Source organism: Olea europaea, unplaced genomic scaffold, assembly GCF_002742605.1.
Source record: "Olea europaea var. sylvestris unplaced genomic scaffold, O_europaea_v1 scaffold636, whole genome shotgun sequence".
Lineage (NCBI taxonomy): Eukaryota > Viridiplantae > Streptophyta > Magnoliopsida > Lamiales > Oleaceae > Olea > Olea europaea.
The window spans coordinates 227,443-240,233 of NW_019264725.1; the positions used below are offsets into that span (position 1 = coordinate 227,443).

The window sequence follows — 12,791 nt, forward strand, 5'->3', positions numbered from 1 at the left end:
AGAGGTGATTTAGCTGCAAATCGTGGAGTGCAACCTTTGACTTTAGACGAAACCAATGTAGTTGAGGATTTTTCAGATGGGGGAGATGTGACGTTCACCGTGGTATCTGATGTGGAATCTAGGCTTGACGAATAGTGGATTCTTGATTCAGCATGTTCGCATCATATGTGTTCCATTAGGAATTTATTTTAGACAAATGAGGTTGTTCAGCAAGATGGAGTTGTAATGGAAAACAACCAGTCCTGTCGCATTACTGGAATCGATCGGGTCAAATTGCGATTACAGGATGGGATAGTCAGAACACTTGGCCAAGTTCGAGATATTCCATATTTGAAGAGGAATCTCACCTCGCTGAGTGCCCTGGATGTAAAAGGGTATAAATTCTTTGGAGGAGGTGGAGTCTTGAAAGTTCGAAAGGGAGTCCGGGTTGTACTGGATGGATGGAGTAGATCCCAGTTGTATATTTTGCGAGGGAGTGAAGAACCAGTTAAGAGGAAACATTTGAACAAGTTTAGAACTGTGGTAGAAGTTCAATTTGGTATAGTACCTCTTGTGTTGGGCTCTGAGTTGGTTCTGAACACTGCTAGGCAAAGCATTGGTGATTCCGCTTTGCCACCAATTTCAGCGGGTACACTATATTCAGTTGCTAGGGTTGTTCTCTCGAGCGTAAGTACTATAGTGTCAATAATCTCTGGGATGCTTCTAGGGACACTGAAAGCGACATTTCCAGCAAGGGGCCTTCTGATTAAGCATCTGGTTTGGTTCTTGCTACAGAGTGTGCTTCGACCCTGGACGTCGGGCAGAGGACGATTGTTTGGTTTATATAGAGTGTTTGATTACTGCGTTAAGGAGATTGGCTAGTTCATTTCGACACAGACGGATTTGAAATCTAGGAGTTTCGTTCGATTGCACCGAAATTCGTGCCAAGATGGAGATTGTTAAAATTTTGGGATGACTCGAATTATTTTGTTAAAATAATTGTAGAATTCTAATTAAAATGTACATCAAGAGGAATTCTAATTGAAATGCTTTGAGGAATCTTATTCAAATTTAATTGTCAAAATCTATTTAAAGTTCTATTTTGAAACCCATTGGGTGTTAGAATTTGAGTTGGACTTGAAGAGTTTAAATAAAAAAACTTTTAGACATTTTATTTTATCTACAACTCTACTACTAGGGATAGATTTTTTTCCTATAAATATGAGGCTCCTCTGTCTATTTTGTGAGAAGTAATTTTGCTGAGTTGTACTTGTTTTCTCCAATTATTCAGTAATAATCATCGTTCTTCTGCGATTAACCATTTTTGTTCTTCTTTACTTTAAATCTTATTTTCGTGGTGTGATTCTGTTTACTTCAATATTGTCATTAAATCTTATTCTTTACAATTCGGTTTGGGATCAACAAGTGGTATCGGAGCTTCCGCGCCCAGCACATTCAATTTTTTTATTTTTTATTTTCAATTTTCACCAATAGGAAGCAAATGAACAAGGGTCAATAATATTTTTAGTCATTAAAGTTTGATTAAAGTATCAATTAGCTGGTCGCCTAACTTTAATTTGTCACAATCATTAATCGACTTCAATTTCCCTCCTAAACTTCCACCCCGCTTTCTGAGTAAAAACACCACCTATCATGTCAATGGGTGAAAATCTTGAAATGAGAGATGAATACTTCTTCAGTATGCTCCGTCGGATGAATGATACATCTATTTTTAAACATGATTTAATTTCAAACTTACAATTGCAACATAATTAGATGGCATGTTTACTGATAAATACATTGCATATTTTTATGATCGTTAATATTCATGTAGAGTTGTGACATTAAATTTAGTAACGATGGATAATGGAGTGACTATTGAGATTTTACTGAAAGTTCAATGACTAAAAATGTAATCAATCCTACTAAGAATCCTAGAATTTTTCGAATGGCTCATAAAGGCAAATATGTTGATCTAAGTTCATTGAATTTCTAAGAAAGTATTTATTTATTTAGTTTTGCAGGATTGAAGAAAGTATTATTAAATCAACACTAACTGTTTTCTAATATAATTTAACAAGGCGAAAAAAAAAATAAAAAAATCTTGCAATTAGCTAGTAAAGTGAAAATGGTTAATTGATTTATTTTTTTTATTTTGAACTCTAGTTTATACAAGTTAGTGAGGTCATGCACTGAACACCCAATTGTGTAGAAAGGGACGAAAGAAGAGGTTCAGAGAAAGGTTTGTGAAGATATTAGTAATTTGACAGTGGAGAAAACAAACCAAACATGGAGATGATCTCAAAAATAAAAATAAAAATGAAAATTTTGAATGAAATAGAAGTCAATTTTGATATGCTTGGAACAAGAATGGAACTCAATATTATAAACCATGTGAAGAACATTTGTGTTGTCACAAAAGAGAAATTGAGGCGTTGTAGAAAGGAGGCAATGTTGTCAGGGGGAAACTAGAGCAGTCCAGCATATACGACTTCGACACTTGAACGAACAAACAACAATAGTTTATTTCTTTGACCTCCAAAAAAATACATTTTATATCAAGATAAACATCATAACAATTCCTGCTATGAGTGAACGGGCAACCTATCTAGCAAACGCTTGAGAACGCATAAAATAAAATAAGCTTTGAGATATATAGTAGTTGTTTACACAGTTCTAGTGACATATGAATTTATAAGAGTTTGACTTATTCCATTTAAAGACGAGTAAAAAGAAAGCCACAAAGACATTCAAACTAAGTTGAGAGACTACTTTGTGCTTATAGAGAAAGAAACGCAATTTGCAAACATCAAGGAGAAGTTTTCATTAATAAAGCCAATAAGTTAGTCCATGTATATGGTTACTTAAAGACGTTGAAGAAATGTATTTTCTACATCTAGTTATTTTATTTTCAATTTTGAACTTACTAGAATAGAATGAACGAGGTGAATACTAGTGGGTTGAATATCTAGATAGGAAGTTACAATAATATCAAAAACTTGAAATTTGATCGAATTCTTTGACAATTAAGTGAGCTCATCTTCTTTTTATTTTAATTAAAATGAAATAATTCAATTTTTAGCTAACAACATTGGTGTTGAGGGACGAGGAACAAGTGTCCAAGTCTGGTTGCAATGAAAAGCTTGGACCCTACCATGTCGGCCATCAACTCTTGTTGCTGGGTCATCTAGGCCATGTGTTCTACGAGCCAATGACTTCACTATTGGACTTGTGACGTCTCTTCTTTTTCGATATGACTCCTTCACATGAGTCATGAGATATGTCGGTTGCAATCTCAAAAGCATTATTAGAAATTGTCTAGAACTTTGTTGTACGTGTTAAAGTTGGTCATTCACGATTTTATATTATAGATATAGATTCATTGTTGATCATTCTCTTTGTTCCTTTTATCTTGGATATCTCATTTAGAATATTTCATATTCTTTTCAATACTGTACCCAAGGTATGTACCACTTGTGATTGGTGAGAACGTTTCTTTCAAAACTTAGATTAGCGCTTCGCGGGAGTACTGAAGTTCTCGAGTATATGAGATATGAGAGACGATGTGTTAAGAAGTTCTTTTTATTATAAATAAAGATTACTTGAATGTATGATTATGAGATAATTTGGAAAAAAAATGTGTTTCAAGAATAAAAAGTACCCCATGATTACTAAAATTGATACTAAAATTGATTATCACACAGTGCTTACACTCGATAAAAGACCCAAATAAGCTACTTATAAGTTTGGCCAAACCTTTTATTCCACAACATACACCATAAAGTAAAGCAAGAAAAAGCACATTATAGATTAGTGCCAAATTCCAACCTATGTGAAAGGAACGGAGAATCTGCAATTCTTGGAAACCAGAAGGCAACACAAAGAGCATTTAGAATCGGCCAGCGTAGAAACGCCAAACCTTTTTTAGCATTAGATCTTTATCACTCGAGTACCTTCAAAATTCAGGCACAGGTCGATCCTCGTCCGATGGTGGTGCCAAAATCCAGTCTCCATTTTCATCAAGAATCATCCCTTTATTCTTCTCAATCCACCAAGAACCTGGAATCAAATAGTCATCATTTAAAATGGCACTGGACTTATTCACCAAAGCCAAACTCCTTTTCACTTTCAGTTCAAATTCCCCTTCACTACCATTCCAACCCGCCACAACATGAAGCATAGCCTGCAAATTATGCCAGTCACTCGGATTCCTCGAGTCCTTTAAACTTGGCGATTTTCTGTTGTCAATCTCCAGCTCGATTCCTGTATTCGAATATCCCAGTAATCGACTCGGATAATGCGGAATCAGATCGATCTCGTTCTTGATATGTAGCACATTCAGATTTCGATATTTGTTCAATCTTTCATTGAAAGCCTTGTTCCCAACTTGAGGACTTCCAAAAACAATAGCAGAAACTGGGATATCAGTAACCCCGTTTTCGACTAGATCGAATGCTGATAAAATTGCTACACTTGCCCCAAGACTATGCCCTGTTAATATTATGCTCAGATCTTCATCTTTATACTGGTCTCTCAGTGCATTAATCTTAGCCAAAAGCTGTTCTCTTGCACTCAATTTTGTGAAAGGTGAATTGGGATCATTAGAAACGTAGATTGTAAGCCAACCGTTCATTACTTTTGGCTCATTCTCGTCTTCATCACTACTGCTACTGTCATCCGGGCTCTTTTTTTCCCATGGTTTAGGGCGCAACAATGGCTCGGCTGACTCTGGTCTAGCTCCCAACACATCAAGCCATTCGTAATTCCTTGAGGTACCGCGCCAAACAACATAAGCTTCCCTACGGCCTAGTACTCGGCTAACTTCATCGGTCGTCACAGCAATGTAGCCTATCCAGTTTGATTCACGATCCCAGGCTTCTCTTGATAGGGAATGCAAGAAGAGAGCTTGAAAGAAGTCGACTTTTGCAGTTGCATAGAGGAAACAGTAGACTTGATAATCAGAAGCTGATTCGAGCATGACTTTGTTAAAGAATGCGTTCTTGCCATATCTGCTGCTGCCAGCGTACTTGGAGTTCCCATCATTGTTGAAGGCGTCATAGGTGGCTTGGCAGAAGTCGCCACAGCGAAGGATTAGGCGACGGAGGCTGAAGCTCAGAGGGTCGAGGAGGCCGTTCCAGTCGTCGCGGCCGAGAAGTTCCGGCCATGTTGGCTCTGTTTGAGATGAGTCCACCATGGTTCTTTGCGGATAAGAATTTGAGGTGAATGCAATGTGGGATCCTAGGCAATTACCTGTGGTTCTGTGGAGGAGAGCGCCAAATGATATGGCAACTTGAAATTTGGACCGCACATATCAACTTCTTGCTGTCCACCAATAAATGGTTGACACATCATTTTACATTAAAGTGTCACCTAATTTTTGAGGCATTTTCAAGAATATCCAATTTTAAGAGTATGAGTTGAAAAATGTCCACTCATTTGAATTTAGTGTCAATTTGTCTATTATGCCCTTAATGAAAAGCTACATTTTGAAATGGTATTTTCGATATTTTAAATATCATTCTCGACATTTTGATTTTTTTATCAATTTGTCAAGAATTTTGAGAAGTGGCTTCCATGAAAAGTTATATTAAAATAAATTCGGACGACAAAAAAAGAAAAAGAAAATATAATACTTTAAAAAAATAACGTGAAAACAAAAAATATGATACTTTTAAAAAAAAAAAAAAAATCACGTCTCCGTGACATGGAGACATTCTCGACATTTGCCACCGTGTCACGGAGACATTCTCGACATTACTAATGTCATTCTCGACATTTGAATACCGTGTCATTAAAAAAAAAAAATTGAAAAAATCCCGTCTCCGTGACACGGACAAGTAATAGCCCTTAATGAAAAGCTACATTTTGAAATGGTATTTTCGATATTTCAAATGTCATTCTCGACATTTTGATTTTTTTATCAATTTGTCACGAATTTTGAGAAGTGGCTTCCATGAAAAGTTATATTAAAATAAATTCGGACGACAAAAAAAGAAAAAGAAAATATAATACTTTAAAAAAATAACGTGAAAACAAAAAATATGATACTTTTAAAAAAAAAAAAATCACGTCTCCGTGACACGGAGACATTCTCGACATTACTAATGTCATTCTCGACATTTGAATACCGTGTCATTAAAAAAAAAATTGAAAAAATCCCGTCTCCGTGACACGGACAAGTACCTCCGTGTCACGGTGACATTCTCGACGTTACATATGTCATTCTCGACATTTGAACGTTTCATTTGTCTAGAATGACATTTTATTTTGAACATAACATTTCTCGACATTTGAAAATATCGTTCTCGACATTTCTGAGTCAACGAAAAATATAGCATTTATTGTGATTTGACATGTATACTTTTGAAATAAATATAGCAGGTTATGTGTCAAAATTTTATTCGTCAATAACAATTTTACAAAAATGTCCATTTTTTTGTCGTAGTGTGGAATAAAAAATTGTTAATAAGGGTATTTTGGTCTAAATTTTTTCAAATTGGACATTTTTGCAATGGTTTGCAATAATTGACATTTTTGCAAATGACTAAGTAAAAATTGACATTTGACAAAATTTCCTCATCTTAAAACTCCAACAAAGATGGGTGGATAATTAAAATGATAGGGTGATTGAATAAGGAAACCTTTGGAAAGCCTCCTAATAGAACATTAAGATAGATGGGTTTAACGAGGCAACGTTCTATTACTCCAATTTAATTATAGTTATTTGAGCTTTTTTCCTTCATTTGGTATATTTATCTTCGCAAACAAAGGTGTAGTGATAAAAAGTTTGTAACTGTTTCGATTAATGGCTTAAGGAATTTCTACTTTGGTAAGAGACTTCTTGAATTGACATTGGCTCTAATATTGATCCAATGGTGTATGCGGTGAGCCATATTTAATTTCTCGAGAGTTTGAATTTAGTTTTAGACCCTGCATCTCCCTCTCCAGGCTCCAATCGAGCAAGCTACTCCACACATCATGGTGAGTCGTCATAGTTGTTTGCTGTATTTTCTATAAGAATTGCAAGCAATATTTTTGTTTTACTCATTTTACTTCATTTTAGATAATGTAAATGTTTCACAAGTTAACCTGTTACATATATTAAAAAAGCCACTTGAACGATCCCCCTGGACATCCAGGGATTGTTCAAGCAATAGCCCCCTTTATTTGTTGAAAAAGGCCGTTGGGATAGGCCCAAAAACAGTGCCAAATGGCGCCCCCTGTTTTGGCCCTATTTTCAAGCGCATTTGTTTTGGGTAATGATTGAACCAATTGAATTGATTAAGGAGTGGACATGATGTTGTCATTTCTTGTTGACATGACTAGACTTGTTTACCCTAATCGTGAAATGCCAATTTACCTTCTTTGTTTTCTCATAGACAATAGGGGTAGCTCAATCTCAAGTTACACTTATTAATCAATTGGTATTTGGAATGAAATAATGAATATATTTTTAAATTATGATGCATTGATATAATCATTGACATAATACTAGACGACACTCTATCATTAAACTATATCAAATACAATCAATTTTTTCTTCTAATCATATCTTGCCAACTAACATTATGTCGCTCCATCTGTCAACCACTTTATGTTTATGTCAAAGTGGCATAACCCTATGTTTTAAGATTATCATGGAAATTAAGATGTCGTTTAAATGTCTATATGCTAAGAAAATGTTTATGAAATCAATACTGATTTGTTCATTTATCGGCCTCCCTCTCTCTCAGGGTCACATATTCCCAAGACATAAACTCATATATTCAAAATGATACCATTTTATAAGTTTTGTTTGTCAACAGTCATGATGACGTCACAAATGACATTAGTTTAAATTAATTTATTGGCAAAAATAGTCATGTGATAAAATTTATTTACAATCTTCTATTGTTGTCAAAAATCTATCATTGATATCTATCCATAACAATGGGGGTAAGGAGTCGTCACTAGATTTTATTGATAAATCATAAATCTAATTTTCTCCCAATAGTTGAAGTAAAATCAATACCCTACACTAAATACAAATAAACACAAGTCTGGTTTGTTTCATTCAATTTTTTTATTTTTATTTTTTAATTTTCACCAATAGGAAGCAAATGAACAAGGGTTGATAATATTTTTGGTCATTAAAGTTTGATTAAAATATCAATTAGCTGGTCGCGTAACTTTAATTTGTCGTAATCATTACTCGATTTCAATTTCCATCCTAAACTTTTGTCCCCGGCTTTCTGAGTAAAAACACCCCCAATCATGTCAATGGGTGAAAATCTTGAAATGAGAGATGAATACTTTTCGAGTATGCTCTGTCGGATGAATGATACATCTATTTTTTAACATGATTTATCTTCAAACTTTACAATTGCAACATAGTTAGCTGGCATATTTATTGAGAAATACATCGCATATTTTTATCATTTTTAATATTCATGTAGAATTGTGACATTAAATTTAGTAACGATGGATAATGGAGTGACTATTGAGATTTTACTGAAAGTTCAATGACTAAAAATGAAATTAATCCTACTAAGAATCCTAGTATTTTTCTTACGGTGCACAAAGGCATGTTTGCCTAAGTTCATTGAATTTCAAAGAAAGTATTTATTTATTATTTTGCAGAATTGAAGAAAGTATTATTAAATCAAGACTCATCGTTTTCTAATATAATTAAAAAAAAAAAAAAAAACTCTTGCGATTATTAAAGTGAAAATGGTTGATTTATTTATTTTGAACTCGAGTTCATACAAGTTAGTGAGGTCATGCACTAAACACCCAATTTGTGTGAAAAAGGGACGAAAGAAGAGGTCAGAGAAAGGTTTGTGAAGATATTAGTAATTTGACATTGGAGAGAACATACCAAACATGGAGATGACCTAAAAAATAAAAATAAAATTGAAATTTTTGAATGAGATGAAGTAAATTTTGTTATGTTTGGAACAAGAATGGAACTCAATATTATTAACCATGTGAAGAACATTTGTGTTGTCACAAAAAAGAAATTGAAGGCGTTGTAGAAAGAAGGCAATGTTGCCAGGGCGAAAGCCGCGAAACTACACTTGAACAAACAATAATAGTTGATTTTTTTGACCTCAAAAAAGTACAATTTGTATCAAGATAAACATGATAACAATTTTTGTTGAGTGAATAGACAACCTATCTAGTAAATGTTTGAGAACGCATAAAGTAAAATGAGCTTTGAGATAGATAATAATCGTCAACTTGCACAGTTCTACTGGAATATCAATTTATAACAATTTGACTTATTGCATCGAAAGACGAGTAAAAAGAAAGCCTCAAAGACATATCAACTAAGCTAAGAGACTACTTTGAGCATATAGAAAAAGAAACGCAATTTGCAAGCATCAAGGAGAAGTTTTCATTAATGGAGCCAATAAGTTAGTTCTTGTATATGGTTACTTAAAAACGTTGAAAAAACGCATTTTCTCCATTTAGTTATCTTATTTTCAATTTTGGACTTACTAGAATAGAATGAACGAGGTGAATATTAGTGGGTTGAATATCTAGATAGGAATTTACAATAATATCTAAACTTGAAATTTGATCGAATTCTTTGACAATTAAGTGAGCTCATCTTCTTTTTATTTTCATGAAATAATTCAGTTTTTAGCTAACAACATTGGTGTTGAGGGACGAGGAACAAGTGTCCAAGTCTGGTTGCAATGAAAAGCTTGGACCCTACCATGTCGGCCATCAACTCTTCTTGTTGGGTCAATCACAAGGCAATGTGTTCCACGAGCAAATGACTTCACTATTGGACTTGTGACATCTCCTCTTTTTCGATTTAACTCCTTCACATTAGAGTCATGAGACATGTCGGTTGCAATCTCAAAAGCATTATTAGAAATTGTCTAGAACTATGTTGTACGTGTTAAAGTTGGTCATTCACGATTTTATATTATAGATATAGATTCATCGTCGATTCTTCCTATCGTTCCTTTTATCTTGGATATCTCACTTAGAATGATTAGCATTCTTTTCAATATTGTGCCCATGGTATGTACTGCATGTGATCGGTGAGAACGTTTCTTTCAAAACTTAGATTAGCGCTCAGTGTGAGTGCTGAAGTTCTCGAGTATATGGGATATGAGAGATGATGTGTTAAGAAATTCTTTTTATTATAAATAACGATTACTTGAAAGTATGATTATGAGATAATTCTTGAAAAAAGTGTTTCAAGAATAAAAGTACACGATGATCACTAAAATTGATTATCACACATGCTTACACTCAATAAAAGACCCAAATAAGCTACTTATAAGTTTAGCCAAACATGCCTTCATTCCACAACATACCTGATAAAGTAAAGCAAGAAAAAGCACATTATAGATTAGTGCCAAATTCCAACCTAAGTTAAAGGAACAGAGAATCTACAATTCTTGGAAACCAGATGGCAACACAGAGCATTTAGAATCGGCCAGCGTAGAAACGCCAAACCTTTTATAGCATTCGATCTTCATCACTCGAGTACCTAATGCATGAGCTCAAGAGTGGCATGGAGTCGTGACCACTTCAAAATTCAGGCACGGGTTGATCCTCGTCCGATAGTGGTTCCAAAATCCAGTCTCCATTTTCATCAAGAACCATCCCTTTATTCTTCTCAACCCCCAGTTAAAAACGGGGTAACTGATATCCCAGTTTCTGCTATTGTTTTTGGTAGTCCTCAAGTTGGGAACAGGGCTTTCAATGAAAGATTGAACAAATATCAAAATCTGAATGTGCTGCATATCAAGAACGAGATTGATATGATTCCGCATTATCTGAGTCCATTACCGGGATATTCGAATACTGGAATCGAGCTGGAGATTGACAACAGAAAATCTCCAAGTTTGAAGGAATCGAGCAATCCGAGTGACTGGCATAATTTGCAGGTTATGCTTCATGTTGGGGCGGGTTGGAATGGTAGTGAAGGGGAATTTGAACTGAAAGTGAAGAGGAGTTTGGCTTTGGTGAATAAATCCAGTGCCATTTTAAATGATGAGTATTTGATTCCTGGTTCTGCGAATGCTGATAAAATTGCTAAACATGCACCAAGACTATGCCCTGTTAATATTATGCTCAGATCTTCATCTTTATACTGGTCTCTCAGTGCATTAATCTTAGCCAAAATCTGTTCTCTTGCACTCAATTTTGTGAAAGATGAATTGGGATCATTAGAAACGTAAATTGTAAGCCAACAGTTCATCACTTTTGGCTCATTCTCGTCTTCATCACTACTGCTACTGTCATCTGGGCTCCTTTTTTCCCATGAGTTAGGGCGCAATAATGGATCGGCTGACTCTGGTCTAGCTCTCAACACATTAAGCCATTCGTAATTCCTTGAGGTACCGCACCAAACGACATAAGCTTCCCTACGGCCTCGTACCCTGCTAACTTCATCGGTCGTCACAGCAGTGTAGCCTATCCAGTTTGTTTCTCGATCCCAGGCTTCTCTTGACAGGGAATGCAAGAAGAGAGCTTGAAAGAAGTTGACTTTCGCAGTTGTGTAGAGGAAACTGTAGACTTGATAATCAGAAGCTGATTCCAGCATGACTTTGTTAAAGAATGAGTTCTTGCCATATCTGCTGCTGCCAGCGTACTTGGAGTTCCCATCATTGTTGAAGGCGTCATAGGTGGCTTGGCAGAAGTCGCCACAGCGGAGGATTAGGCGACGAAGGCTGAGGCTCAGAGGGTCGAGGAGGCCGTTCCAGTCATCACGGCCGAGAAGTTCCGGCCATGTTGGCTCTGTTTGAGGTGAGTCCACCATGGTTCTTTGCGGATAAGAATTTGGGGTGAATGCAATGTAGATCCTAGGCAATTACTTCTAACTGTGGTTGGAAGTGGGTTTGTGGAGTGGAGTGGAGTGGAGTGGAGTGTCAAATGATAATGCAACTTGAAATTTGAATAGGACGGCATATTTTGGACAACATATCTCAACTCTTTGCTATTGAATTTAGTGTTCACCAATAAATAATCGACACATCATTTTACATTAAAGCGTTACATAATTTTTAGCACAAGTAACACTAAGAGAAAATTTGAATATATTAATGTAAAATGATGTGTCAATCATTTATTGGATGGATAATGAATGAGATAGCAACTTTTAGATAGCCGATCTCAACTCCAACAAGGATAGGTGGATAAGAATTTTGGGGTGAATGCATTGTGAGATCCTAGCCAATTACTTATAGGTGTCGTTAGAAGTGGTTTTGTGGAGTGGAGTAGAGAGTAAAATGATAAGGTAAATTGAAATTTGAAAAGGACGGCAAATTTTGGACATCATATCTCAACTCTTTGCTCTCCAATTTACTATCCACCAATAAATGATCGACCTATCATTTTACATTAAAGTATCACATAATTTTAAGCACAAGTGACAGTAAAAGAAAAGTTGGATATATTAATTTAAAATGATGTATCAATCACTTATTGGATGGATAACAAATTGTACAACAACTTTTAGATAGCAAATCTCAACTCCAACAAGGATAGATGGATAAGAATTTGGGGTGAATGCAATGTGAGATCCTAGGCAATTAATTATGGTTGTGGCCATGAGTGGTTTTGTGGAGTGAAGTAGAGCGTCAAATGATAAGGCAACTTGAAATTTGAAAAGGTTAGCAAATTTTAGACAGCATATCTCAACTCTTTGCTCTCTAATTTATTATCCACCAATAAATGATCGACATATCATTTTATATTAAAGTATCATCTAATTTTAAGAACAAGTGACAGTAAGAGAAAAGTGGGATATGTTAATTTAAAGTGATGTGCCAATCATTTATTAGATGGACAACAAATTGGATAGCAAC

The 12,791-nt window shown here is 35.2% G+C and overlaps 2 protein-coding genes across 2 annotated transcripts; both read right to left on the reverse strand.

The window, feature by feature from the left end:
- Positions 1-3,630: 3,630 nt before the first annotated feature.
- Positions 3,631-5,272, reverse strand: LOC111389966 (phospholipase A1-IIdelta). The gene has a single exon (XM_023014953.1). It carries the CDS (start codon positions 5,171-5,173, stop codon positions 3,935-3,937), a length of 1,239 nt encoding a protein of 412 aa, XP_022870721.1. The 5' UTR covers positions 5,174-5,272; the 3' UTR covers positions 3,631-3,934.
- Positions 5,273-10,736: 5,464 nt separating this feature from the next.
- LOC111389974 (phospholipase A1-IIdelta-like) lies at positions 10,737-12,104 on the reverse strand. Its single transcript, XM_023014966.1, has one exon. It carries the CDS (start codon positions 11,741-11,743, stop codon positions 10,877-10,879), a length of 867 nt encoding a protein of 288 aa, XP_022870734.1. The 5' UTR covers positions 11,744-12,104; the 3' UTR covers positions 10,737-10,876.
- Between the last annotated feature and the right edge of the window lie 687 nt (positions 12,105-12,791).